This window comes from Hypomesus transpacificus, chromosome 15 (genome assembly GCF_021917145.1).
Source record: "Hypomesus transpacificus isolate Combined female chromosome 15, fHypTra1, whole genome shotgun sequence".
NCBI lineage: Eukaryota > Metazoa > Chordata > Actinopteri > Osmeriformes > Osmeridae > Hypomesus > Hypomesus transpacificus.
In genome coordinates this window covers 12,990,008-13,017,603 of record NC_061074.1, presented here as the reverse complement: position 1 = coordinate 13,017,603, position 27,596 = coordinate 12,990,008, and the positions used below count along the sequence as shown (strand labels likewise).

At 41.7% G+C, this 27,596-nt stretch overlaps 4 protein-coding genes and 2 non-coding genes across 8 annotated transcripts in view; 1 reads left to right on the top strand and 5 right to left on the bottom strand.

The window, feature by feature from the left end:
• Nucleotides 1-582: 582 nt before the first annotated feature.
• Nucleotides 583-6,923, bottom strand: map6b (microtubule-associated protein 6b). The gene is made up of 4 exons (XM_047036120.1): nt 6,816-6,923; nt 4,968-6,641; nt 3,784-4,000; nt 583-2,341 (listed from the first exon to the last, which is right to left on the bottom strand). The coding sequence occupies exons 2-4, from the start codon at nt 5,690-5,692 to the stop codon at nt 2,132-2,134; spliced, it is 1,152 nt and encodes a 383-aa protein (XP_046892076.1). The 5' UTR covers nt 5,693-6,641; nt 6,816-6,923; the 3' UTR covers nt 583-2,131.
• Nucleotides 6,924-7,068: 145 nt separating this feature from the next.
• Nucleotides 7,069-10,629, bottom strand: thap12b (THAP domain containing 12b). The gene is made up of 5 exons (XM_047036087.1): nt 10,413-10,629; nt 9,840-9,960; nt 9,640-9,747; nt 9,450-9,486; nt 7,069-9,341 (listed from the first exon to the last, which is right to left on the bottom strand). The coding sequence occupies exons 1-5, from the start codon at nt 10,499-10,501 to the stop codon at nt 7,384-7,386; spliced, it is 2,313 nt and encodes a 770-aa protein (XP_046892043.1). The 5' UTR covers nt 10,502-10,629; the 3' UTR covers nt 7,069-7,383.
• Nucleotides 10,630-10,848: 219 nt separating this feature from the next.
• trnap-agg lies at nt 10,849-10,920 on the top strand. Its single transcript has one exon. It is a non-coding gene; the product is annotated as a tRNA-Pro (tRNA).
• A 226-nt stretch (nt 10,921-11,146) lies between these two features.
• On the bottom strand, nt 11,147-11,218 carry trnap-cgg. The gene has a single exon. It is a non-coding gene; the product is annotated as a tRNA-Pro (tRNA).
• Nucleotides 11,219-11,458: 240 nt separating this feature from the next.
• dyrk1ab (dual-specificity tyrosine-(Y)-phosphorylation regulated kinase 1A, b) lies at nt 11,459-22,750 on the bottom strand. Of its 3 annotated transcripts, XM_047036097.1 has the most exons (12): nt 21,872-22,750; nt 20,117-20,186; nt 18,302-18,498; nt 18,032-18,124; nt 17,727-17,915; nt 17,335-17,482; nt 16,753-17,039; nt 16,424-16,570; nt 16,170-16,310; nt 15,634-15,937; nt 15,340-15,464; nt 11,459-15,158 (listed from the first exon to the last, which is right to left on the bottom strand). In XM_047036097.1, the coding sequence occupies exons 2-12, from the start codon at nt 20,124-20,126 to the stop codon at nt 14,571-14,573; spliced, it is 2,229 nt and encodes a 742-aa protein (XP_046892053.1). In that variant the 5' UTR covers nt 20,127-20,186; nt 21,872-22,750; the 3' UTR covers nt 11,459-14,570. The 3 variants fall into 3 exon arrangements, with proteins under 3 accessions (XP_046892053.1, XP_046892054.1, XP_046892055.1); XM_047036098.1 differs by lacking the exon at nt 20,117-20,186; XM_047036099.1 differs by lacking the exon at nt 20,117-20,186 and having other exon boundaries at nt 22,497-22,750.
• Nucleotides 22,751-24,162: 1,412 nt separating this feature from the next.
• LOC124478010 (CD166 antigen homolog) overlaps nt 24,163-27,596 on the bottom strand; it is a 23,490-nt gene continuing 20,056 nt past the window's right edge. The window contains exons 12-16 of the mRNA XM_047036107.1: nt 27,078-27,210; nt 26,512-26,541; nt 25,825-25,936; nt 25,539-25,657; nt 24,163-25,380 (exon numbers count right to left, since the gene is read on the bottom strand). Of these exons, the coding sequence (XP_046892063.1) occupies nt 25,555-25,657; nt 25,825-25,936; nt 26,512-26,541; nt 27,078-27,210 (378 nt within the window). The 3' untranslated portion in view covers nt 24,163-25,380; nt 25,539-25,554. The remainder of the gene's footprint in view (nt 25,381-25,538; nt 25,658-25,824; nt 25,937-26,511; nt 26,542-27,077; nt 27,211-27,596) is intronic.

The window sequence follows — 27,596 nt, the reverse complement described above, 5'->3', positions numbered from 1 at the left end:
TAAACTGATGAGATATGATAAAAACATTATAAAATTAATTATACTCGCTGGATTTTTTGTAGACAGAATATATTAGAAACATTATTGTGCTAGGTAGGCTACTGTAGCAGTCTTCACTAGACCTTACATAATCCCTCTGAATATTTGATGCCTGCTGAAATAAAAAATTGATGATTCCAAAATACATTTTGCCAAATAGGTTTGTCAAACTGTATAGCAAGACAAGGGAATTACAAATATCTTCCTTACAATGTGCACCATTGAGTTACTATTTATTGTGTTTTTAATAGTTCCATGTGCATAGCTATGCTGTTATACCAAACAGACTAACTTTAGTACATATACTTAAAGCAAGGGAAGCTACACAAGTTTCATGTAAACAAGAAAGCAGAAGGGAAATGTATTCCTTTGTCTCAAATAGAGGTACAGTACCAGTCAAAAGTTTGGACACATTTTCCAAAATCAAATCCCTCTTCCAATCAGGTGCACTTTTATTTTCTCAGTTTATGTGTCTGTGGTGCAGACTTTCTATGCTTTAATTAAATACACACAATTACACATCACACCAGAGAACCTGTTTGGTCGTATTTTAATCAGTTCATTCAGAGCAAGCTAAAAATACAAGCACACAATCACAACACATCTGCAGCAGTATGACGTCATATTGCCGTCATTTCACTCGGTTTGAGTTCAGAGGCCTCAAACTTACAGCATATAGATGGGAGGTATAGCACCAGGGTGTGGTGTGCTCTATACAAACAACACTGGATCAGACAAAAGACACACTCAGTGCTGGGAGGCTGCTGAGAGCTACAGTAACACTAGAGGGCTCTCAACCCTCACACACACACAAACACACACGCATGTGCAATCAGCCTGAATAGCTGACAGATGGCGTAGTTGGATACAACAATCGTGGACAGACAGCAAGAAAAAGGCTGCCGCGGTGTATGCGTACTGTACTCTGCCATGGTGGAGCACAGGAACCTGCACTGGAAGCAACGCTCACATAAAGTGAACTAAGCAGTGTTTCAGATAACGGGAGGGTAAAAAGCTGAAAACAGATCTCCAAGTCTTTTCCCATTCCTTATCTTGAATACCGTTTGGTAATGGTTGAGCCCATTGAAGGTGAGGGTGATTGTGTAAATACAATGTTATCCTATTGTCTATAGCATAGGCCTACATATGCATTTTTTATACATTCTACATATTTTGCACACAAACAGCATCACATGTTAGTGATGGATAATGGCTTAGTATTGTCAACGAGGGGTGTACCATAATAAAAATTGCAGTTTATACTGCACCAAAGAACTGGATATTGAACATAGTGCCTTACACATTGCATGTAGCTGTAAAATCATATTTGTATGGCCAGAACAACAGTTGATTTATAGCCATTGCCAGTTGATATTGTCTGTACGTTTGCGAGTTTCCTTATTTGACTGTGTTAAAACGGTTGGTGTGAGATCAGACTACATCACTACACATGCACTGCTATTTGAACAATTATCTCCTTCTGGATATTCTATTGAGTAATATCTTATGGGATTTCACTGGAGAGATGTAAACTAAAATGCTACCACTCAACCAAAAAACTGGGCCTTGCATGCAAGCTGTAGCAATTATATTCCTTTCCTATTGGTTTCTAAGCAACCACACTGGTGAAACCAGATATCCTCCAGAACATTGAAATGATACCCAGGTCCTTAGAGGCACTGTATTCAGGAAATGCGAGTCATTGCGATTCATATCTACAAGAACCGACAAATTCAATGCAGTTTAATAAATTGAAAAGAGGAACTAAGTAATATTAATAAGTAATATTCTGCAAAGTGGTCTTCAGCTTCAAGTTCTATCCTGAAAAAAAACAACTATAAAATTTCTTCGGTATAGTTTGATTAAAATAGAAATTTAACAACTGTTATGTAAATAATGCGTTTAAAAAAAGAGATGTATGTATTTAACACTTGCAGTCATGTGTGCACACACAAACACACCATCCTAGCAGCCTTCCTACCACAAAGAAAAAATAATAAAAATACGGATTGAAAGAAAGGGATGAGAATCCTTCTCTAATTCATTTAAGCAGCTTTTAATTTCAAAAGAAATAAGTGCAGAGAGGTTCTCCTCACTGTTTTGACTCAGCAAGTCTATTGCTTATCTCTTTGCTTTTCTTTGTGACCACACCCTCTGGCTTTGACTCTGGGGTGCTCGTGGATGATTTTTTCTTGGCTGACTGTGTTCCAGAAATCTGCTTCTCTTTTGCCTTCTTCACCATTTTGCTTGTTGTCGTGGTCGGTGTCTTCTTAGGTTTGGAGCGAGACGCTGGCTTCTCCGTCTACAAAAGCAGAGAGAAGATGCAACAACAGTGGGTGAACTGTGCTTCCCCAACACCATCAGCCTAGGGTTGGTTTGAATTGTTCAACCATAATTTGAAACAGGTGATAATGGCATTATTATCAGCATGCAATACAAAGCCCTACGACTAGGAACAATAAACATAAATCGGCAAATGACCATGTTGATGGTAGCATTTGCATCAAGTGGTAAGTGCAATGTAAATACACAATCACCGATTCTTGAGTCAAGGGTACATCTGTACAGATGTAAGATGTTGGTTGTGTGGATTCTTAAAAAATAATTCTGGCCAAGAAAACCTTAAAAAGTGATATCCCTTCACTCAAGAAACTGTGAAATACAGTTTACTATATGGACTGGTGTAGCTATTCTTTAAAGAAAACCGTTGCTGTACAGAAGTAAAAGCAAAATGCATATTCCGGGTTAGTACATAACAACTAGCAGGTTAGACTTACTAGAAATATAAAATACTATTGTCCTAACAGTTATTTACCGTGATCCCATTGATTTTGTAGTTTTTTTAGGAATCATGAAAGTAATAAAATGCCATGCAAACAAGTTTAGAAAAGTACGGTTTTGATCTCACTCATACTATCAATCCTTCCACCTTGCTTTACTTGACTAAAATCCATTTGTCAATCAACTGAACATTGCTATTCAGTCCATCCATCCATCCATCAATCATGCCATCCACTCACTATCCATTCCTTAATTACATATAACAGAACAGTTCATGAAACCACTGAGATGATCAAAATGACAGAAGAAAGGTAAGAGGTGTAGGCAGACCCCTGAGGCTGTGGCTAACATGGCAGCTTGCAGAAGGATTGAATCTGGCAGCTCAGTGGCTATGTGACCCTGGTCCTCTTGGTCATGGTGCATACAATGTGAGTCAATCTAAGGTCAACCTCCATGCCTTCTAGAATAAATAGACAACACACCTGACTACAGCAGATCTAGAACAGAGCTGCTTTCAGTCTCAGAACAGTCCTACAAGAGTGAGAGAGGGAGGGGCCATATAAACATACAACATGCAAACACAAGAATATCCCATCACTAAGACACATGCACGTGGAGAGAGATAAACCTCATAGCATGTGTGGTTGGTAAATGTTGGTACACTACTGAGTTGTGACCGAACACTAATTCAATGTATTAATACTAATTGGTATCAACGGCTTTTTCTGTGGCTTCAGACAAAGCCACTGTAGCTATCAAAGACAACAAAAACAAAACCTGTGAAGCAACTCTTGTGTGGTCATATATATACATACACTTTCTGTATTAAATGAGTTGGCCTCTCATAGCAACTAGCACTTGGAAACTCATTTGGAAACCGGGAAAATGAAGAAAAAAAATTAGACACACTAACACCCTGGGAAAACACAAAAGTGACATTGGAGTTTGTCCATGTAGGCTCACCTTGGTGGGTTCCTTGCCAGGTTCATTATACAGGCTGCGTATCCTCCTGCGTTCCTGGACCTTGTTGTCAGTAGGCTGAGCCTTGACCTGCTCCCCCTTATAGGTGGCACTGTAGCTGGTCTCCAGACTGGCCTTCTCCTCAGTGGGGGCTTTGTACTGAGACTGGGCCTTGAAGGACTTTATTGGCTTCACATCTGTGTACGCCTTGAACTCATTCCTGAAAACAAGGACACAAACAAGCCCTTCCAGAGGTGATTTTCTTTTTGTTACAAGACAAATGGTTCATTCATTTCCGGACGCTACATACCATGAAGACACTGACGATTTGACAGAAATGCATGCAAGTACAGTACATTTCTGTGCAGCTCTCATCTAATGAAGGCCGCTATCCCAGCTCTCTTGTATACCCAAAACCCCATTCACATTTCAGCATGAAGTAAGACAAGTAAGCCTGTGTGGAGTGGGCAGTGGGATAGGCTGTGAAAAATACATTAATCTAGATAATTTACATTTACATTTAGTCATTTAGCAGACACTCTTATCCAGAGCGACTTACAGTAAGTACAGGGACATTCCCCCCGAGGCAAGTAGGGTGAAGTGTCTTGCCCAAGGACACAACGTCATTTGACACGGCGGGGAATCAATCCGGCAACCTTCTGATTACTAGCCCGACTCCCTCACCACTCAGCCATCTGACTCCCCAGCTGTGTAGCTGATGAGGAACCAATCCCACAGGAGCTCTCTATGACAATATTGGTCTGATCATGGGCAAGATCATAAGATATTGATATCATATGGCTTACGGTGTCAAATATCTCACCAAAAAACACACAAGCAATTAAAACGTCCAATATTACAGTTAATGCACTAAATGGGCCATATATTTTAGGAGTATATATTTTATGGAAAAGCTAAAGTAGTTCAGGGTTAGTCACAACAAGAAGTAGTGAGGCCAAATTAAGTCATATTTTAAATTCCATAAACTAACCTCTTACTAGTCACTATATATTAAGTGCCCTTGTAATTCAGAGTTAATGGATAAGTATTAACTAGGGTTTTCTTTGTGAGGCAGAATTGATGAACAGATGTTCCAAATGTATTAAGCCTTTTCTTCAACAAAATGCTCAGGAAATAAACCAAAAAGCAATGTCCCATAGCAGGGTGGTAGGTGGGCCTATACTCACCTGTAGGAGCTTCCCGTTGAAACGACCTCCTTTATCTGCCTGTTCAGAGCATCTGCTGCCGCTCTTCCCTTTCTCTCCGCAGTCACATCTGCCGGTGTTTTTTCTCCCGTTTTAGCATTTAATTTTTCCTCTATGGTCTTCTCCCTTTTAATGGATTTCTTTAGCGTATCTTTAGATTCTTTCTCTTGTACTTTCTCCTCGATTTCACTCTTCTCTACCCCGCTGTCTTCCTCTGCTACCTTTGGCGGGGCACCCCCATAACCCCCTTCCTGCACGGTGGAGGTGGGACTGGGTTTGGGTATCCAGGGGTGATCCCCCTTTTTCGGTATCGGCCAGGGTTTATAATCCTTCTGATACTGTGTTACGTTGTTGAAAGGGGTCGCCGAGGGGTGATATTCATTCCTGGGCTTGCAACTGGGCTCAGGGCGCACTTTCCAAGCCTTGAAGTCTTGGCGCATCACGGATGCACTAAAGCCATCTTTACTCAATGCGGCACCAGCGGGCGGTGCCTTGCTAGCGGTGGCCTCCTCGCCCAACGGAGGTTGCGTTTCTACGGCAATAGGACCTGTCCTCTTCTGTCTGGGTTGGGGTTGAGGATGGAGGTGGTGCACCTCAGCCACATCTGAATATTTGGTGAAAACCAAGGGTACAGCGATGTCGCCTTTGTCTAACTCACTCCAGAAACGATTAATGCAGCAAGCCCGCGTGATGCACGGCCACGCCATGGTTAGTGATTTAGATAGAATAACTACTGTTAAGCAAAAATTTATCAGGTAGGCCTATAGGCTACAGTGGCTAGGCTATTGATGAATGAACGTACTCACGACTACTCACGAATATCAAAGACGGGGGAAATGATGCTTCTTGCGCCCACTCAAATTCTGTCCAGTCAGGGAAAAAACACCTAAATCTTCTTATTTTGTTTTAGAAATGTCACAATGCTTTAGAATAAAGAATGTTTGAATAAACACGTTCCGTCCTCTGTATTCGTTATTTTTCTCAAATGAGGTTCAAGCTTTTACATTTAAGTAGCCCTATGTTGAGCAAATAGCACGCTGTCGACTTGCTGGTTGCGCATCAGAACGACCCCACCCCTCGTTTTAGAACCGTACGAAAAGATGCCCGGGTTTACACCGTGAACTGTCACCTGCATCCGTCACAAACTGACTGGGGAGGAGACGGGGGAGGTTAACCATTTGGTTTCCGGTGGCAGTGACCGACCACAAATATGCAGGGGCCTAGGCTGAATCTTAAAGTTGACCGTAGCCCATGAATTATATGATCGGTTAAGGTCCATTTAGACCAGATCCATTAGACAACTTAATTCCCTAGCTACGGAAGCAAAAATACAAATGGATCCTTTTGTTTTACTTTAGTATGACTTCATAAATATGTGGCAGTTATTTCCTTAACCCACCACATGGTCCACTTGGTACCAGGCTATGATTATCAAGGATAAAGTAGTGTACAGTAAGAACAAAAACTACATAATAGTAACAACAATGTGCTTACATCCATTTGATTCCTGAGCACTGTCCAATTAATGGAATAAGGAGAAGCAGACAGCTCAAGTTCTAGAGCCCTCATGTTTCTTCCAGTTCCGCTCAGTAGCTCAGTGTGATAATTCAACACCATCTTCGTATGGATCCCTAAGCCTCACTTCTTTTAACAGACCTAAAAAGAAACACAAAACCTTGAGCCATTGCAAAGTGCTGATTAGATCACATTGTACTACAGCCTGAAACTCATTCAATAAACTGCCAAGTCAACAATAGTTTAACGTAACAGTTCATATCCACTTCCACACTTGATATACAGTTGACTAATTCTGGGACAACTAAAACTTACCAAGAGTCGAGATGAATCTTCCCAGGAGCCTCACCATACCAGGAGCAATGACGGAGGAGCACACTACAACACTTAGATTCCCTGCCTCTGGAGCACCGTGATGTCACAGAACACAGTTGTCAGGGGGACCACAGGAAAAAATAAAGATTGACGCACAACATTAAGTCTTCTTCAAAAGCATCAAATGTTTCGGGACCTTGGGGCACTAAACTTGATTTATGATAAGAAATATTTATTATTTCCAAAGGAGGCCCCGACAATGACAGTGACGCTTTAGATCTCAAGCCACCTGATGGAACAGCTCCCTCTTCTGGATAGTTCAATGAAGACACCAAGAAGTCGGTGATTTTGGAAAAAAAAAAAATCTGTTTTAATTAATGAACTTTTTGAAATTATAATACTCAAGACATTACAAAATTATACAAAAAAATACTGAATGTCCTTTTTCCTTAGACTTCAATGTCCATATCTACATATTAAACAGTGGAACAGAGCTGAGAAACCACAGCCATTTAAATGTCATTGATTTAGTATGAACTGTATGTTGAACAGGCACAGTCTCAACGGCTTATGTCATTTCAGTGACTTTTTCAAGCTCTGTTTCTGTCTCTGGCTCTGCTTCTCTTTCTGGCTCTGCTTCTGGCTCGGGCTCTGGGTCTGCATCAGGTTCATCCTCAGTGTACAATCTGCAGTATTTGTCCACCATGACATCCAGGTCGTGTTTAACTTGAGAGTTAATGTTGAGCACAGCCAGTCTCTTGCACTTGCGTCCGAGCGGCGTGTTGTCGAGGTACACCTGCAGGCGTCTCCTGGCTGTGTTGGTAGCGCCCTCCTCTAGCTTCAGCACAGGCAGTGTAGACAGGACCTTCAGGAAGGAGTTGACGTTAGGAAAGAATTTGACGTCAGACAGCTGGAGGGTCTCGTGGATGGTGGAAGGCAAACGGACCTCCTTACTTCTGTGTTTCCACTTGATTCTCCAACAGTGAAGCTCAGCAGGAAGTGTGTCGGGGTTAGGAAGGTCATTGCGGTACACATCTGCATAGTTTTCCTCAGAGGTGTTGAATTTCATCTGACCCATGATGGCAGGCACCAGGGACAGGCACTTGAGTGCTTTGAGATTGCTCTCTGAAAATATCTCCTGAACCTCCTGGATAATACCCCGAATCACTGGTACAGTTACATACTCCTTGAAGTAAGTCTCTGCCTGGATCTCACCCAGGTCTGCAGCACGTTGTTTGCGAAGGAAGAGTCTGGGCACCACCACTGAGACTTCCATTGCAGTGGCCAGGTTCACAGCCTCTTCGAACCAGAACTCATGGTATACTTCAATGTTGTCAATGACTTCATTAAGTGAATGCAAGACGGCCGTTAGACTGTTGGCGGCGAAGAACACATCAACAGTTTCCCCTTGTAGATTCCTGCCGAATGCTCGTGTGAATGAGAGGGCATTCTTGAGGATGACCAAGGTGACAATGAATTCAAAGTCAACCAAGGTCTCTGAAAAGCTGTAGGCCTGACTGGTCACTGCATCCGTGAATTTGCCACTCTCATTGTTGCGAATGCAGTCCATACACAATACCAGGGACTCCAGCATGTCCACAGTCAAGTCAAAGACATTGTGCTGGCCGGTCCAGTTTGAGCCACTGGCCTGCTTCAGCTCTGCTCCCTTCTCGTCGCCTCCTTGGTAAAATACAGAGATGGCCTTCTCCAACTCTGCCTGTAAGGATGGCGACGCCCTGAAAAAAACTTCAATCTTCCTCAGAGTTGACATGATGACCTGGACACTGGGGAAGGGAAGGTTGTTGGCCAGGTGGATGTTGAGTGCACAGGAGGAACAGGGTGTGTACAGAGCCATGGGATACTTCTCCATCAGGGTGAGGGCCACAGCTTTCATTTTGGTGGCGGAAGTACCCGTAGCCACGTGGGCTTGTCCACGGCAGTCCTCCATGCTAAGCCCCCACCGTTCTGTTATCTGGGCCTCCAGCCTGTCCACTAAGGAGGCTTCCTCTCCTTCAAATGGCAAGAAGTCCAGGAACTCCTCCCGCAGGGCACTGGATTGATCCACGAAACGCAGAAAGAGGGGTAGATGTCTCTCGCCGGAAAACTCCACCAGGTCCCCTGTGACCACGGAGAAGAAACGGCTCTCCCTCACCTCCATGAGGATCTCCTCTCTGACTGTGTTTTCACAGACGTCCAGAAGCTGGCTCTGCTGGACCGTGGTCAGGTACTCTGCGTTCACAGCGGTGGTGTCAAAGCGCTTCCTCAGAGCTTCGTCTCCAGCATTGATGCGGTACTCCAGTAGGGCTTGGAAATTACTGGGGCAATTATCTGTTTCTGCAGGGACATTGGTCTCCAGAGGGATGTTCTGCTTTCCTAGCATAACCATAACCTCAAACAGGGATCTCAGGTAACCTCGGAAGTCCTTTTCCTCTGGAGATAACTGTGGTTCATCGCCGTTGGTTCCACTACCATCCTCTGCTCCAGCACTGTCTTTCTTAGAGTGCAGTTGTTCGATAGAAGATGCCACTGGAAGATGAAACAAAGCAGTTATATCTGTAAAGTTAAGACAACTGATGGACACAATCATTCAAACTAAAAGTCTATTAAAACGATCTTGTAAAATAGAGCTCTTACATCTTCTCTCTTTAATCCGCCTTATATCTTCTTCCGTCTGTGGAAAAATATTAATAAATACAAAGTGTCTTAGAGGAAGACCCATACAGGTATAAAGCAGGTTACAGTAATCTTAGAACTGATTTTATTAAACATTTATAATTCAACTGGCATACAAGTTACCACAACCATACATTACACAGTAACATACCAATTCTTTGATCCGTTTACGATGCCTGCAGTGCGGGTTTTTGAGGTGACTTGTCAAATCAAATATAGTTGGAATGGCAGTATCTTTGAGTACAGTCCTATAAGGGCTCTGGGGGAAAAACAGCAACATACCGCTCAGTCCGTTAGCTAGGCAACACATTTTGAAAGATCAAGATTTGGACATCAACTCTAATTACTTACCGTTTTGCAGACCATTGCTGGGTCAAAGTGTTTAGCACACAATCTGTAGTGCTTATTAAGTTGATCTGATGTTTTCGCCTCCAGATCTGCCCGCCGGCAGTTCTCCACCCATATTCTACATCTAGATACAGAGTAGGTAGGTTAGCTAGAGATACCTCTAGTTATACACTCTACTGTGAATACTTTACTAGAATTGACTTCAGAGTGACTTAAGTGTGTCCTTACGCTGAGCTCGAGTAGTTACGTTTACCTGACAGCAATATGGGAAGTTGCTCAGACACGAAAAGACAGTAGTGGGCTAGTTGACTGGTTAGCTAATCTAGAGCTAACCATGTTAGCTAGCATTTGCAAAGCCATACTACAGCAGCAAACCGGCAGGACAGCGACAGAGAGCGTGACCTAATTTGCTGACAGCTACCATTTAGCACTATCACTGAACCGTTTATTGTAGACTTCAGTTGCTAGGTTTGTTCACTTTCGTAAATCGGGACAACAAGAAGTGCTACACTGCTAAGGTATTACTAGCCTAGCTAATCTAACCAGCAAGCAAGCTAATTTAGCTAAACTACTTACCGTTCAGGGTCCCTTGGAAACCTGAAAAATGCCAAATCGGATTGTGTGCTCTTCCTTGTGCAGTTTGGGGCAGCACAAAAGTTCGGCATAGTTAATATATCTTTACAAAAATATTAGAATTTAAATCAGCTAGCTTGCACTAGCTACCTCAAAAATAAGCGCGCAACAGTGCCAAGCGAGGCTTGGAGGATTAATTGTACGGTGAGTGTATGACGATGACGGCGCGTTCAGTGCGAAAATCATGAACCAGTGCACGTCATCACGGATGTTAATATCCGTCTCTGGGCGTTTTAAGCAACACCTACAATGTTTTATCGGTACAAATTTAAACAACTCTCGTATGATTGAATAAAATAGAAATTAAGAACAAAAAAGTAGGTGAAGAGTTCAATGAAGAAAACCAAAAAAAATGAACTACTCAATGCAAGTTTCATCTGGCTCGTTGGTCTAGGGGTATGATTCTCGCTTAGGGTGCGAGAGGTCCCGGGTTCAAATCCCGGACGAGCCCGCTTTTTTTAATAATCGATTACACTACACAACCCAACTCGTTAGTAAAATTGTTCTTCACCCAAATTATGAACGTAAAACTGTGTAGTGGAACACTGTGTAGTGTGGAACACAGTGTAATCTAAAAACGACAAACAAAACGCCTGTAGCTACATAAACGAAGGCATGTTGATCAACCGTCAGTTGATTTTTGTGGAATATGTGGTGATCGCGGGCACTAAAACATTGGGCTCGTCCGGGATTTGAACCCGGGACCTCTCGCACCCGAAGCGAGAATCATACCCCTAGACCAACGAGCCATTGCGCATCGAAGTTGTAGGATAAACGCGCTTAGTAATATGCTATGAGTTTTATGTTACCGTAACTCATAAACCAACTTGTGTAATACGTAATCTAACTTTGCTCACTCCTAGAGACATACAATAATCGGTTTGTGAGCATACAGTATGTAATCATAGTAGCCTAAATGTCATGGAGAACAATTCTAGAGTGGTGGGGAAATATGTGTTGAAGTGGAAGAATAAAGAGACAGAGAACAATTCAATTAACTTCTTTTTATATATCATACATAAGACTGTCTTAATATAATACAAAGGGCATTGTCATATACACAGCAAAGTCTTGACTAGATCTTACAATCTGTGGATACATGGACTTATCCTCCCCCCCCCTCCCCCCCCCATGCTGTTCAGTTTTTTAGTGCATGTTGCATGTACAAAAAATGTGATAAAATGTGAAATCAATAATGAAGGAAAATAAATTCAAATGAAATCAGAGGACTTGGAATTTTCTAAGGTGGAGGATATCATGTCAACAAGTACAAACGTTTGTGTGAGACCCACAAACATAACCTTATGGAAAATAGAACCACTGTTCAAACATGTGCTTCTCATAGAACCAAAAAGTAAGGTTTGTGATGTACATGCACTTACAATATACCCTGTGAAAATTAAGGTTTGAAGATCTAGCTTTCCCTGCTTGATTCAAACCCTACCTCAAAGTGTTGTCCTGATGTAGTCAAGTACCTCTGCCTCTAGGCAAGGTTACGCCACTGACATAAGAAAACAGAGGAGTTCCTGCCCACTGAATGGTCACCAAATTGACAAACATAACCAACATACCAGCAGGAGCAAGGTAGTGAGTTCTATACTTCCTTTATTAAAAAAATATAAATATATACATAAAATTCTATTTCAACTATTAAAAAGGGGCTGCATTTCATGACAACTGCTCTAGATAAGAGGTCAATCAGCATGATCTGAAACAGGCGCACACTTAAGTCACTCTGAAGTCAATTCTTTTCTTTTTTTTTGTCTTTATTTTGGAATGTTTTGTACCAGTATGAGTGCCAGTTGAATCACTGGCATTTTCTGAACGTCTCAAATCATGAGGGGTAGTAGAAATGATTGGGACTGACCTTAACATCCAGCTAAATCCTAGAGTTCATTACAGGTAGCTTTACATCAGGTTTGTAGGCCTACCAAAATATGATTTGTCCATGGGATGGTTTTTCCTCTGAACTATGACAAAAGAATGTCCTACAAGTTCCTGCTGTCTGCATTTTGCTTACACAAGCAGGATTTTGGTCGAATTACTTTTCCAAAGTTGACAAAAGAGAGTAAGAAAAAATAATACGCACTTCAAAATCCCTGATATAAAATAAAACAAATTTCTGGTTATTGACAGGTTGTAATGACATGCATGTCTGCTTCGGCCAAGCACGTGATTGAGGGTGGCACCCTTTCCCTTTGAACAGGACAAAACGTTTGGGCATCTGCTCCACCAAATCACAGCATAACATTTCAAACAAACTCAAATAGATTTTCCCCACAACTGTCTTACTTAACTGCAGACACAGAAGAGACTTAAGTAGTCGCATGTTTTATGGCAGCAGATAGCATGTTGTTCAAATGATGTATGAAAGTCAGCAAAACCATTTGAAACAGTGACGTGGGGGGGAGGGGCAAATGCAGACATAGAATGCAGTAGTCTCCTTTAAACCATCAGCTTCTATCCTGCTACTCCGGAGCCTGCAGAGTAACTACCAATGTCTCTAACATATCAAGATTTTAAAAGACTCCTGATAAAAACCTACCAATTCATGTGGAAACAGTTCTGGTAAAACGTTGCAACCAAATCAGAATACAAGGTGGCTAACAATTAAGTTAAACATCAATCTCCAGTTTTGCTAAAGAAATATATTGCAGCTGTTAAGTATCGACAATAAAATAAGATCTTGATAAACTTTGCCTCAAGAGTGGTGAACTGCTACATTATTGGTTACAGACACCTACTGTATATGCTATAAAACAACTGCTTTGGTATAAAAAATATCCAAAGGGAAAATAAATTCATTGTAAAATTCACAGCATAATTTGAGGAGAAAGAAGGCAGTCACTTAACACGTTTGTTTTTTCTTCAGTTTCCATGTTTTAGATGGAGAGACATTTGTGCAGATGTTGTGATGAGAAACTACATGCATAAGGGAAAAAAAATAAACAAAAAACAAATAAACGGGTTGACTCTGGAATCGATTGTTCTTTCCACTGCAAAATCCTTAATCTGAGAATAAGGAAGTAACGTTTAGGAGGTTGGTGTGTACAATAGACCCTGTTACGTGGGGCCCTGTTGAAGAAATCTTTGTAGAGAAAGGCCTCAAAAATTACCATTCTTAGTTACCTTTTTCTGTTGTTTTAACATCCTTAAAGAATCAAGGGCTCTCTAAAGATAAAAATAGAGGAAAGTCATCCAAAATCAAATGGTAATGTCCAACTCCATCCCAGTCCAAGTCCATGAGTCGTAAGGCCAAAGGGTTATCTCAGAACCAGCCACTGACTGTCTCCTCCACACTGGGCTGGATCTTCCTGTCTCCAGGGCCCATCACTGTCCTTGTCTGTGCCCGGTCGGGGTCCCAGCACACTGGGCCAGGCCACAGGGCTCTGGGCTTGAAGAGTGCGGCTCCACCTCCTTCTTGAACTGCCCATGCCTCCCCCCTCCCCTCCCCCCCCCCCCCCCCCCCCCCCCCCGACTAGTGTTGGTACCTACCTGCGGGGCTTGCCTTCCACTTGGCCAGCACACGCTGTAGGAACTCCACTGCCATGTGCTCCCCTCTTACAGAGTTACACAATACCGACCGACAACACGAAATATCACTGCAAACACTTCCCTCCTAGTCAAGCTACAGGTTTTACAAGCAGCTCTTATGTGAAATTTCACTTAAAAGGGTAAAACAATTAACAACCAGTGGAACATAAATGTCAAGACATTCCACAGATTGAACTTAATAGGATGTGTTAGCATTTCATAACTGAAAGGTACCTGTGAAACAGCTTCAAACTTGATTCAGAAATGCTCAGAGATTTTGCCACATAATACCTAATAGGGATAACTTGTTACATGAATATAGTGATATGGCAAATGGAGTTCTCAATCTTACTCTGGTTATTTTTGTTATATTATGTGCCTAATGATTGTAAAAGAAATATGATGGAAATTACATATACTTTTAACAAAGGTTCTTCTCTGTAGTAGCGATTCAGTGATATCTCCCTTCTGACGTGAGCAGCTTTTGTTCTCAACACACCTGTAGTAAAAAAACACCACCTTAAAAATGACACACAAGGGGGAACACACAGCCAAATGTCAGTGCAGTCACGAGCTGGCCATGGAACTCTGCTGCACACACACTCCAGTCATGGGAGACTCCTCCCGGTCCATGCCCTGTCTCATGCCCAGGTGCCCCTCCGCTAGGTAGTGGGCCGGCCCCGTGTTTGTGCCCATGGGGTACGCAGGGTGCGCTGCCATGCCAGTCTCCTGCCGCGGGTTTGAGAAGGCACCCAGCCCCATGCTCAGCCCACCGTTGCGACCAAAGTCCAGGGCACCGGCGGGCAGGTGGCGCAGCTGGTAGGCCTGGTTGCCGTGGTTCCCAGTGGAAGAGGAAGATGTGGAGGAAGAGGAGGCAGAGGAAGACAGGGAGGTCATAGACAGATGGCCATGCACCACCTCCATAGAGTCCTGGGTAGAGGAGCTGTGTGTCGGGGAGGTGTAGTGGCGTGGGCGTGGCCGCGTGGCCATCACCTGCCCATGGTGATGATGGGGGTGGGAGTGAGGATGGAGGGCCTTGGGGTGCTGTGGGGGTACGTGGAAGGTGGTCTCTTGAACTGGATGGGTCTCTCCCGTTACTGGCTCTGGTCCAACGCCACCTCCCCATACTAAGGGAGGCGGGTACGGCTGTCTTGCCTGTCAGTTAATCAAGAAAGAGAGATGGTTGCTCAGTTCATGCACCTTTCATTTCCGTCATATAAACACCCCGACCAGGATCATTACACTCTATACTGTAATATATAGTTAAAATAAGCTCAAATTTGGTTGATTTGTTCAATGGCTAACAAGACAGACTGAAGTTAGGTCTGAGTGTCACCTGTGGACAGAGGGCGTCACCGTCGATGGCTGGCAAGGCCGTGCCAAAGTGCCCTCCACTGTGCAGGTGGTGGTGGGTGGGGTCTGATCTCGCTCTGCCACTGGTGCTTGTCCCAGAAGACCCCCCTAGAAGACCAGAGGTGGCACAAACACAGAAATTCTGAATAGACCCACAAAACATATCTCTACCTAAAAAAAAACTGTTTCATGGGAAGAGATACGGACATCAACACTGCATTCGATTGGACCATGAAGTGAATGGTTTGGTGGCCCAGTAATTTAGTTCCATTGTTACCTGAACTAGAGGAGGTGCTGGAGGTTGTTCCTGAAGACTGGGACTGCTCCAATGCAGGGCTGGTGGACACACTGCTGCTTGTGTTGGTCCCTTCGTCTGCAGTTTTCTTGAAGAAGCTGTGCTGCAGGGCGTAGTAGGGCTGGATGCGGCTCTTAGGGTCATAGTCCAGCATCCGCAGGATCAGGTCCTTGAACTTCAAGTAGTCCGCGACAGCGTGGCCAGATTCTCCTGCCCGCCGGCCACCTGGACCTCCGGCCTCTACACCCAGGATGGAGTGGAGCTTCCGTGAGGCTGGAGGCTTATACTGGTCAGGGGAGAAGGAGAAAGAGCATGGGTTTGAGATCCTGTTTCATTCTTAAACATGAATTGTAAACACAGCCTCAACAGATTAAACTCATATGCAAAAAAAGCTGGGATTTCATCACCATGACTGGTGACAGCTGTACACCATCTTACAATGTATGATTGTGGCTACTCTACACCAAAGGTCTATACTGTAGCGCCCCTACATGGTAAGTATGCAGAAGTGCACTTACCCTTTTGCCATCTTTGGTCTTCTTTACACTCCATGTGCCATCTGATAGCTTCTCAAAGAACTTCCTGGCTTTGGGGGCTAGGTCCATTATGTGATTGGGTGGGATGCCAAGAACTTCAACTATCTTGTTCATCTGGTCCACCTAAGAATGATTTTTTTTTAAATAAAAGATTACTTTCATGACATCAATAAAAATCTGCAAGGCGCATTACAACAGACTTGAGAAGATTTCCAGATTAGACCAGGCTAACATACCTCGTTGGCTCCACTGAAAAGGGGTTCTCCAGTATGCATCTCCACCAGGATGCAACCCAAGGACCACATGTCAATGGCCAGGTCATACGGCATTCCCAGCAACACCTCAGGGGACCGGTAGAAGCGACTCTGGATGTACTGGTATATCTAAGACAGGAAAGACAATATGAGACATCTTCCATCACCACAATAGTCGCCCACCAAGGTAACGCTTGACAATCCATAATACAGAGAACAGGAGAAAGAATTGAGGGCTGGACGGAGGGGAAGAGGAGAGAAAAATATAAAAAAGTAAATGAACAAAAATTCTTAGTAGTAATATTAAATACCCTCTGTCCCAGTTGGCATGAACTGCCAAAATCGACTATTTTGATGGCGCTTCTCTTGGGGTTGCAGAGAAGGATGTTCTCGGGCTTCAGGTCACAGTGGATGATGCTGAGCTCGGGCGTGGCCAAGAAAAGCAGAGCTGTGCACAACTGCTGGGCAAACTTCCGGGTCAGGTTCAACGAGACACCACGGAAGTTAGTGTTCCGCAGCAAGTCGTACAGGTTGTAGGAAAGCATCTCAAACACCAGGCAGAGGTGGTTCCGGAACATGAAATGGCGCTTGAGGTGAACTGCATTAAAAGAGGTACAAAAGGGGTCAACTGACAACCACACATTCATGGAGAATGGCTGAAAGTAACAAGACACTGAAAGAAAAGGGAGTCACACATTTATATTTTACATTTAGTCATTTAGCAGACGCTCTTATCCAGAGCAACTTAAAGTACAGAGACATTCCCCCAAAGGCAAGTAGGGTGAAGTGCCTTGCCACAACGTCATTTGGCACAGCCAGGAATCGAACCGGCAACCTTCTGATTAATAGCCCGATTCCCTAACCTCTCAGCCATCTGACCCCCTACTACTTACCGATGTAGTATTTCATCTCTGTGTCATGCTTGTTCATGAGCTCGAGGAGACGCACTTCAATCTGAGCTTGATTGAGAAAAGCTTTTTTGTTCTTGATGATCTTGATGGCAACCCACTCTTGCTCTGCACGGTCATAGGCTTTAACAACCTATAATGCATTTCAAAAAGAAGGAAGAAAATACATTAACACACGCTAACTGACTGTCTTTTTCAAACTGACCCCAGTTCTCAACCAACAAGGCCACATACCAGCACATGTAAACATTACTATTACGGTTATAGAGTCTCCGGCCCAATAAGAATATGCTGCAAATGGCCACGTTATAATTATGTTTTTTGTTTTCATGGAATAGGCTACAATGGTTGTTTTCCTCCCCAGAAGCATTGTATACCTGTCCAAATGACCCTTTGCCTATCAAGGAGTCAATTTCATAGCGGTCCATCCATTTCTCCCCATTCTTGACAATGTAGTCGTAGTTATCATCGTCGTAGCCATCATTGAAGACCTTCCTCTCTTTCTTGTGACTGGAGTCTTCACCCTGACCCTGTTGGTGACGTCGTTTCTTCTTTGCATAATACACCTAGTGGACAGGTATACGAGACACCAGTTATCAGACACCAGAACATATACATCAATCCAGTCCTCATAAGCCTCAAATGCTAAAGCAAATGTACAAACCAAAAGGGTCAGTCTCACCTCATTGATGTGTTTGTATGTTTTAATAAGATCGATGGAGAGCTTCCTCAGGGGAGCCGAAGTTGGGTCACGAAAGCACTGGGGCATGTGCCTCTAGAAAAACAAAACAGAACAGAACAGAGTTAGTCATTTGATTTGATTGAGGATATGCATGTAATTTATGCTGGTGGCGGCCAAATGCTAAACTTTAAAGTGCGACTTGCAAACACAAAAAAAATTGCAAATAAAAAGATTATAATGTGCGCAAAGGCTCCTGTGTGAATGCTGTACCGGGTTGGCAGTGAGCTGTTGATTCGGGTCGCTGTACGGTAAGACCGTAACAGATTGGTCAGTACTCGGCTGGTGGCGGTCACTGTACTGCTGGTGCGTATGGGGCATTGGAGCAGCCATCTGAAGACCAGCAGCGTGGAAAGAAAAAGAGGGCGCAAGCCGGACGGACGAAGGTTTGCATGCTGAAGTCTCTCCTCCTGAAAACAATTAACAAATGTGTACTTTAGGTAAAGATGTAGCTTTACAAAGGAAATTGTTAGAAGAATCAAGAGCATGTCTTTAATGCCAAAATGGGACATACATTAGGTGCATGTACAGTAGCAGGTAGTACTGGCACTCAAACAAAACCTCAAAACCTCAAACTAAACTAGTCAATACTGGAACTGTTGTAAAATATAATTGATAGAAACACATTTCATATACGTATCATTCACCACAGCCTGCATGAAAAGGCATTTAGGACTCTGCACTTTCACTCCGTTCTGTAAGGCTCCAATTACGTTACTTTTACAATTTCTACGTGGGCTAGGCAATATCTGTAGCAGGTGCAACCAAATGAGGGTGGAGAGAAAGCAGACCCCCCCCCGTATTGCATCAAGTTCACAGAGTATGATAGTTACCAATGTTTTTAAGTGTCTAACAAAAGGAACATTTTCCTTGTATAACCGATAATCAAATATATTCATAAGAAATGTAATAAGGTCATTAGTTCTACTATAATTCGAGGAAGAAAATAGGTATTAGACTGAGTACATTTTTAGAAAACAATGAAAAAAAATATAAGTGCAGTGAATCATACTGTACTTCAGTTTCAGAAGTCAGAAAATTAATAAATAGCATATTCATCTATCAGCGTCTCTCATCAGACAACACAATTTACCAGTGCTACATAGTAACCACTATTCAGAATCCCAGCAACAGCACCTAATTAGCATAGCCTATCACCACAGAGATACAGCGTGATTTGGCAAGCCCATCAATGCACAGACCAATCACAACGCAGTATGCAAATAGCCTACTTTTGTTGCCAGGGCAGAGCTGCTCCCATTTTCCAATGAGAAAACAAGAAATAAACAAGAAATAAAATTGAACTTTGGCACACTTAGAGGCTGCTTTCAACACACTAGAGCCTGACAGAAAAATAGCAGCACAGCCCAAATTCTGCACTTCATCTGAGAGCGTTAGGAACAGAGCTGACCCAGCTGTGGGGGGAAAAAAATAGAAAAAAGAAAAAAAACTGCACATTCAGAGACAAAAACTGAGAACCTGGAGACAGTATGATATACTGTACATTACAAGACAACCAGTTATTGAAAGGCCCAGCATACAAAATCTGATTATATATTGTTTTATTATAATACAGAACATATTGACATTACTATGTATAACTGCATCCCTGTTTTAATAGGGATTACCCTAGATGACAAAATAAAACCTACACCGTTTATACCTATGACAGCTTTTTCACAAACTAATTATACTATTTTAAAAGGCTTTGTTTAATATTTATAAATATTTATATTTGTTCATTTGCCTTTATTTACAAGATGCACAAACATGCTGGATATTTAGGGCTAAAGGAGGCAGAAATACTTTCTATTCAGGCATATGAAGGATAAACAATCAAAAATCATTAAATAGATTTAGTTATTCCTGGGGTATGTCCTGCATGTTGCCCTCATCAATAAAATATGACTTATAATTGATAAGTAATGGCTGGGCCTGTTTAAGAGGTACTGTTAGACATTTGGAAAACGAAAGAAATAGACTGCCCCTCCCCACCAAAGAATAAAGACTTAATATGTTGCAGCTAACCTGGATGCATCGTCTCCTGTAAAATGTCATATCATCCTGGGAGGAGAGTCCAGCAGCAAACCACAACCCACTACAAAGAATACAAACAGATAATTATATTTAACATTAATGGTGGGATCTACTTATGTGATTTAAAAAAATATATATTAAAAGAACTCTTGATAGAAAAAGGGAACTTGTGGGAGAATAGCCTCCACAATCCAATGTGCATCTAGTCCTATGCATTGGGATATTTACAGATTTAAAAACTTTTTTGAAGGCAGTGTTTTTCTTATGGGCAGCAAATGTTTTAAAAACAAAATAAAAGAAGCATGATACCATTATCTTTTTAGGGAACTGCTCAAGACAACGGACTCACTCATACAGATGCCACCCTGTCAAGCAGGTCAAATTGGCCCTTTTTTTGTTGTGGCTATAATGTGACTGGAAATCTCCTCTCAGAATGTCCATGCACACTATCAAAGGCCTCTTATGAATATAATCAAAATAATATGACATATACATACACAATACATTGTCATGGTAGTTGCGTTTTTTGAAGAAGTAGTAGCCTAAACAATTCACGAAATTAATCACGAAAAGGTTGAGATTAAGCTCTGTGCAGTCATTTGTGTGTCACTGTGAACCCTAACTATCCTAATTCACTACAATCTACACAACAAAGGCCTGTTACTTCGAGATCAACATGAACATCAGATAAACGTCAAGAGCCCAACTAATTCGAAATCTGTGAACATTACAAGTGAAAGTTTGCCAACGTTCGGCACATTCTCCGTTTTCAGAACCAACTTGTGAACAGTTCCTTTCCTGTCTGGTTTATATTCCTCAAGACATGAGCGGGCCTACAAGGGAGCAAACATGGCAGTCTGGTTATCGAGTACTGTGACTAAAAATCTATAGATATTCAATCTCCCACTTCCAAGCGAAAACATTAACGTTTAAGTAAACCATGTCATCCTTCACGTTAAAGAACGACACTTGTTTCAGTCATTAAAAGGGAGGTCTGAAATGTCATCGTTACAGAATGACGTCTGCTAGCTAGCAGCATATACTTACAATTAATGGAGTATACCTCGTCATGGTTGAAATGTATAAAGCAAATCATCACTAGTATCTACCTAATAAATCCGTATCACGAATTATACGTTTACAATGACCAACTAGCTAGCTAGCAAGCAACAAAGCTAGACTAGCTAACTGTTGTTAGACGAGCCAGCTAACGTTTGATTGCTGTTCTGCGATCTTAGGACAAGCAGGCTTGGCTCTCCCCTTGCAAGCGAGTGGTGCTTGTGACGATGTGTTCAACGGGTTGTGGGCCCGTGATTTGGTAGCCGTGCAAGCTAGTCTAGTCTAACGTTAGCTAGGTACCTACATTGCAAAATATGGCTAACACAGCCTGCACTTGCAAGTTTACTATATCACAGAATATCTTGAAGACAATTACAAATAGTACGTTTGTCACAGCTAACTTGTTGGGAACAGCACACAATACGTTCATCCAATTATTTTGAAAATCCCGTACGTCCAAACTGTCGTGGTTGTTGCTGGCAAATATGAGCGAGCTAGCACTGGTTATCCAGCTCTTGATAACACACAAACTAGCATGTTAGCTAACGAGCTAACTTTGATTGCCCGTAACCTGTGAAACCAAGCAACGACAAACATATTCCACAAAAAGCTTAGTTAGCTAGTCATTTAGTTAGCTATACAGTATGTAGTGATACATATCTACAATTTAAGACTACATAAGCTCACCTCTGACGGCACGATCTTCATTTATAGTCCAATAACCTGTATGATGAGGCAACGTATCCAGTTTGAGCTTCTCCACTCCCTGCGTGTTTTTAGCCAGTGTAAACTCAATTCCTCCTGACTAGCCAGCAAAGTCGTCAGAATATCCAGCCAATTGAAGTCTAGCTAGTCTAGCTAACTTATTATCTGTCAAACGTAGCTGGTTCCAGCAAACAGCATCGGTAACTAAGGCAACACAGACGAGCGCCAGTTGGTAATTAGCTAGCTAACGTTAGTGGCTCTAATGAAGTGAAGTAAACTAGCGTCGCGAACGAGCTGATGTCTAAACGACCGTAGCTATCTAGCAAACGAGCTAACTAGCTAGCTGAATTCAGTTGCTAGCTAGCTAGCCAGATTAGCTTCCGAGCTAGCTAGCTAACGTTAGCAATTGTACCGCTAAATCAACGTTGCTGAATTTGGACAAATCTATCCCGTACAAAATCAGCACGGAACATATACGCGTCGAACATGTCGACAAATAAACTCAATTAAAATCACGACAGAAAAAATCTTATCCTCCGCTTCAGCTACTGTAATTTTAGACAATAATTTTAATGTCAATTTTCACAAAATGGCGCGCGTTCCAAACCTGCGCAGTGGACCGGCCCGCTAGACCAGTGATACGTACAACTGAGTAAGTGCGGCGCCGCCTAAAACATCCAACAGCACAAACAAATCTGCTCCTTGGTGTTCTTAACCCAATCCATTGGATGCTTCACTTTCAATAAAAATGTCAAGGGTATATCCAGTGTCCGCCTTATTCTGAGAGGAAAGAACATTTGAGGAGAACAGCGAAAAAACCCCTTCTAACAAAATGGCGATGCCAGTGCTGTTACCATGGCAACTGTCAATCAAACTATCAAATCCCCGGATGAGCCAATGACGAATAAAATCTAGCATCGCATGTTGTCTGTCATACCTTGTCAATCGGGTTTCAGTCAAATAAATCAAATAATTGTTAAAATTGTGGGGACAACTGTGTTGTCGATGCATATGTCCAACATCAATCACAAACTTTTTATATAGTGCACTGCACAAATGGATTTACGTCGCTAAAACTTGTTGCCAATCAAATTCTCAATACCACGTTCGCCTTTAGCCAACGTTGTGTAAATGCAATAGATAGCTAACTAAAATGAAACAAGTAGACATTTGCTCCGATCGTCTTTGTTCTTTCTCATCAACATTTGGCAGTTGTTTAGGGGGAAAGCAGGTATTTTATTTTACTAGGTGTCATGATGGCCATTCTTCCACAAGAGCAGTGTCCATGTTTGTTGCCTTGCGGCATTTGACAAAATGATAAACTTCCTTTTGAAATTCGCATCATGACTTAGCATTCCATACAACCAATTTCAAGTACAATTCCAAATAATTCCATGAGTAAACTGCAACACTCCGGCAAATGCTACAACATAAAAATATAAATCAACAGGAACACTTCAAATTAATTAAGTGGATTGCACATTTTTGGGGGCCAGAAGATGGCAGCGTAACCTTTGTTTCGTGATCTAACCACCTACCGTCACTATCATATTGAATATTTTAAAATAAAAACTCAAATTTGTGATAGTAGACGAACCTAAGCTACTTGTGTATGCCTATAGGGCCTACGTTTTAAAACGTCCAAACAAAGTGAATAAACAACTTTTAAAACACATTAGTTTAACAAATCCTACATTTGATTAAACTATAACCTAAAGTTCATCTGTCAAAATTCTGACACTGTGTTGGCTACATTTGTTGTTGTGAAAGGGAAGCTGTAGGCTGCTTTCACTTGTATCCACCAAAAGCCAATCTGATAACTGAATAAGATACTTAGTTGGGAAAATATGTTGAATATGCTACAGCTACACATAGGCCTTATACGTTTTGGTGGATTGCACAGTGAGTGCATTGCATGGGCCACGGTTCCCGTCTATGTGAATGTTTGGTGGTCAGCTGGGCTGGCTTTCGTGTATTTCAGACCTCAATAAAAAAAATGCCGAACCGGTCCCGTGAACACTGGTCATATTGCATGATCCAATGTTTCTTATTATCCGTAACATGCTAATCTTTTATGGCCCAATGTTCAGTTTATGTGCCAAGTGGTTTGAAAACCAAGAATCTACATGTGCATTGCAAGTGCAAATTTTTCTTATTGCATTTGTTGGTTTTTGTCTCACTAAGCCATTTCCAAGTGTGTTTCGTTGGGCTTTTACTGTTTCTCTGCTTGAATAATCGTTCAGAGTTTCCTCCCAATACACTTTCAAGAGATCTTCAAAATGTACACTTTATTTTAAACAAAAGTACAAAAACAAAAGTCAGTATTTACAGTACTTGCATGGCAATGGCCTCTTTGGTCTTTTTCCAATTTGATGGTTTTACATGAAAGTTAGCAAACAGCGGCTCATCAGTTTAAAATACTGTATCAAGTGGTGAATCTAACATTCAAATTTCTGCAAGTAATTGTTCAATACCTTTTAATCTAAGATGTGAATTTAGTGATAGTAATTGATTTCTTCTAAAAGAAAATAAAACCTTGAACAATAATCTTGAACAATATAAATAGCAAAAAAGGTCAAATAAAACAATTACATCCAGCTTTGCTATATTTACATATTCAGTAAATGCTCACAGATAACCTTGACCTAAATTGTGAAGTGTACAGCTGATAATTCATATTTTTACACAAAACAGACAGAGCACATAAATGACCTAGCACGACAAAAACACAGATTTTTTTTGTTATGCAGTGTCCAAAATCAATGTGACACCGATGCGCAGACATATGGTCTAGTGAGCTTCCTAGCAGGTTCACTCAATTGTCTGACAATTAGATATCTAAAATGTATAGGATAAAATTAAGGACCATGCACCATCTCACAAAATCATTTGTACAGCATATGTCACATATGCTGCCATATGACACAAGTCATATTACAGTCTGTAATCAAAGCAAAGTATAATTACACATCCTGAGCCATTTCAATTTTTATAAACTGTTTTTCTGTGATGACCATGATGAAAGCAACTCTATGGACTATTGAGACAAACAATTAGTTTGGAGAAGAATTTGTGATGATTTGTAGGTAAGATGGGACAACACAAGTTCCTCAGAACCTCCTATTGCATTGAGGATAAGGGAGGTAATAGGCCAATGAACACATTGTTACAGAAAAGGCAACTGGTCTAGTAGTAGTTCTACTAGTGATAACCAAAACAAAGCCAACACATTAAGTTGTATTTTCTTCAGTTTCCCACATTCCTTTTAACTAGTACTTGAACAAAACGTTCATAATAGGGAAGCTTACACATTTTTATCAGTTAGTGCAGACATTATGTACACCGCATATGCATTCACACAGGCTGTTTTTAATAGCGGAAAAAAAGTTTGTGGATATGCTTTTGGGGGAGGGTCTCCCTGAATCCAAAGGCAATGCCCCTCTTCAAATCTGAGCAGAAGTGTGCAAAAGCTTCTGGTCGCTGCTTCCTCACTGAAAGAGAGACACATTTTTTTTATTTACACTTGTAAACATGTATTTCACACACAGCTAATAACTACACATCCAGCTATGAAGCACAGTGACAGCACTGTTTAAAATAAAGAAGTGCATTTGATTTTAACTAAGTAGTCCCAAGGAAGTAACCATACCCCTCTTAAGATGACATTAAACCTCAGCTTTTTGGCTGTTATCCTCCAGCTTCTCCTCCAGCTTCTTGCTCTCTTCAGAAGATCCATCCTCATTCTCACCAGTCTTCCAGGTTCCTTGCCTTTAAAACGTTTTTTTTAAAATTCAGTACAACAATCTATAACAAGTTGACAACAAGATATTGGGTAGGTCTTTATGATAATTATGAATACGTTTATTTTTTACTATAGATATGAACGACGGAAACACGATATTCAGAAAGGTTGAGAACTGATCTGTTGCACTAACTTGGACTTTTTCATGTAGATCCAGTATGCCAAACCAACGATCACCGTGGCCAGGAGCAGACCCACAACAATGCCCACCACCAGCTTGGTCTGGTCATTTTCATCTGACTGATCTGCCAAGCAAAAGGAGACACACTGGACACTTAGTGGAAAAACTTTCTATGGATAGTCAACAAATATTTCCCCCCATAACAAAAGCTTGTGTACAGAATATCAAATAAATTGTGCTGCATATGAATGATAGGATGGACCGTTTACACATCTATACTGTAAAGCATTATGTAGTCAGCTTGATTAATTGTATTATCTCATTCACACTGAATAGCATTCGGTGTGTTAAAAAAGAAAGAAAAAGCATGATCGATACATTTATGTAAACAATGAAAGAAGAAGTAACGCCAGATTTGTCATTATAATCGAGATTTGTCAGGATGCTGGTTGCTCCTCCACGTCTGCACCACTGGACATCATACTGTAGTTATTTACCGTTTCATCATCCATCACTGTATGGTGATGTTCAACAGTGACTCAGGGATTTTTTTATATAATGTGAGAATGTGTCATAGCTCCAGAGGAAACAAAACAAGATCTTCAAGTCTGCAAATCCTTTGTTGTCTTTCCATCCCTTCTCACCTTCCTCTGAAACTCTGAAAACGGTTAAATTATGAAGAAGGCCATCACAACTTACCTTGTTTATCCATTCTCACCTCCTCAAATACTGAAATCAGATATAAAATGATATTAACATTCACCTCAGAGACCCATCAAAAATGCATACTGCAAAGTCACAGGTGAGACTTTTTTTTATTGTGTGTTATCTGCATGCAGAGGTAGTGTGTCACGCAGAGTGGGAAAGGATAGGAGTCCAGCATCCCGACAAACAGCCAAAGGTGAGGGGAAAGTAATGAGTAAAAGGAAGACTTTGTTGTCCAGACAGACAATGATGAGAGAACCAGGATTCACAGTAGTGGTTAAACGGACTAAAGTCCAAGTTGCAGAAGTAATAGTTATCCATTGGTGCATGCAGAAAATGCATTGTGCGCAAAGTCCAATGTTTAGTAGAACGGTTATATCTCCCAGTGGCCTCCCTGTGCCCAACCTTTCTATACAGTGTTGTATCGTCATGCACTACAAGCATATGAGTGTGTTAATATCGGATCCACACAGGACATTAGCAAGTTCCCCTCCAGACAAGCGGGAGAAGGACAGAACAGGAGGGGAGGACTGAACACCATACCACCATTTTGTACTTACAAGTGGACACATTTATGGCCTTGGTAGCTTGGCCCAAATCATTGGACACCGTGCAAGAGACAGTGAGATTCACAACAGGCACAATAGTGAGCTTGTGGGTAATCTTCCCATTGATGAAGGAACTCTCATAAGGCTGAAAATGATATAAGAAACAACAACTGTTAGTATGCACACAGTAACATGCAAGTAAGGATTCTGTCAACAACAAAAAAACAACACAAGATTGTGATGAAGCTTTTTGTTTAAGAGTGTCACAAGGCAGTTACATCTTGTACCACATGGGGTTGCTGTTGCATTTCAGTCCAGCATTTTGATGGTGTGTACACTACTGAAGTTGATAAATGCCGTATTCTGAGGAAATACTTAGTGGCAACTAGCCAACACCCTTTTAAAATGAATACGTTATGGTACATCCACTACATAAATTGCCCTTACCAAGCTTACATTTGACTCGTATTTAGTTTTGGTGGGTATTTATCACACAAAAGGACTGGATGGAATAAACTTTGAATGCATAAT

Excerpts from the sequence above, each read along its gene's own strand:
- thap12b (XM_047036087.1), bottom strand. The coding sequence starts at position 10,501 with ATGCCGAACTTTTGTGCTGCCCCAAACTGCACAAGGAAGAGCACACAA. Across the intron at positions 9,961-10,412 it reads TTTCCAAGGGACCCTGAACG|ATGTAGAATATGGGTGGAGA; the intron begins GTAAGTAGTTTA and ends CTCTGTATCTAG. Across the intron at positions 9,487-9,639 it reads GTAAACGGATCAAAGAATTG|ACGGAAGAAGATATAAGGCG; the intron begins GTATGTTACTGT and ends ATTTTTCCACAG.
- dyrk1ab (XM_047036097.1), bottom strand. Across the intron at positions 18,125-18,301 it reads AACAGCTCACTGCCAACCCG|AGGCACATGCCCCAGTGCTT; the intron begins GTACAGCATTCA and ends TTGTTTTTCTAG. Across the intron at positions 17,040-17,334 it reads AGAGATGAAATACTACATCG|TTCACCTCAAGCGCCATTTC; the intron begins GTAAGTAGTAGG and ends CTTTTAATGCAG.
- map6b (XM_047036120.1), bottom strand. The coding sequence starts at position 5,692 with ATGGCGTGGCCGTGCATCACGCGGGCTTGCTGCATTAATCGTTTCTGG. Across the intron at positions 4,001-4,967 it reads TCAACGGGAAGCTCCTACAG|GAATGAGTTCAAGGCGTACA; the intron begins GTGAGTATAGGC and ends CCTTGTTTTCAG. Across the intron at positions 2,342-3,783 it reads CTGGCAAGGAACCCACCAAG|ACGGAGAAGCCAGCGTCTCG; the intron begins GTGAGCCTACAT and ends CTGCTTTTGTAG.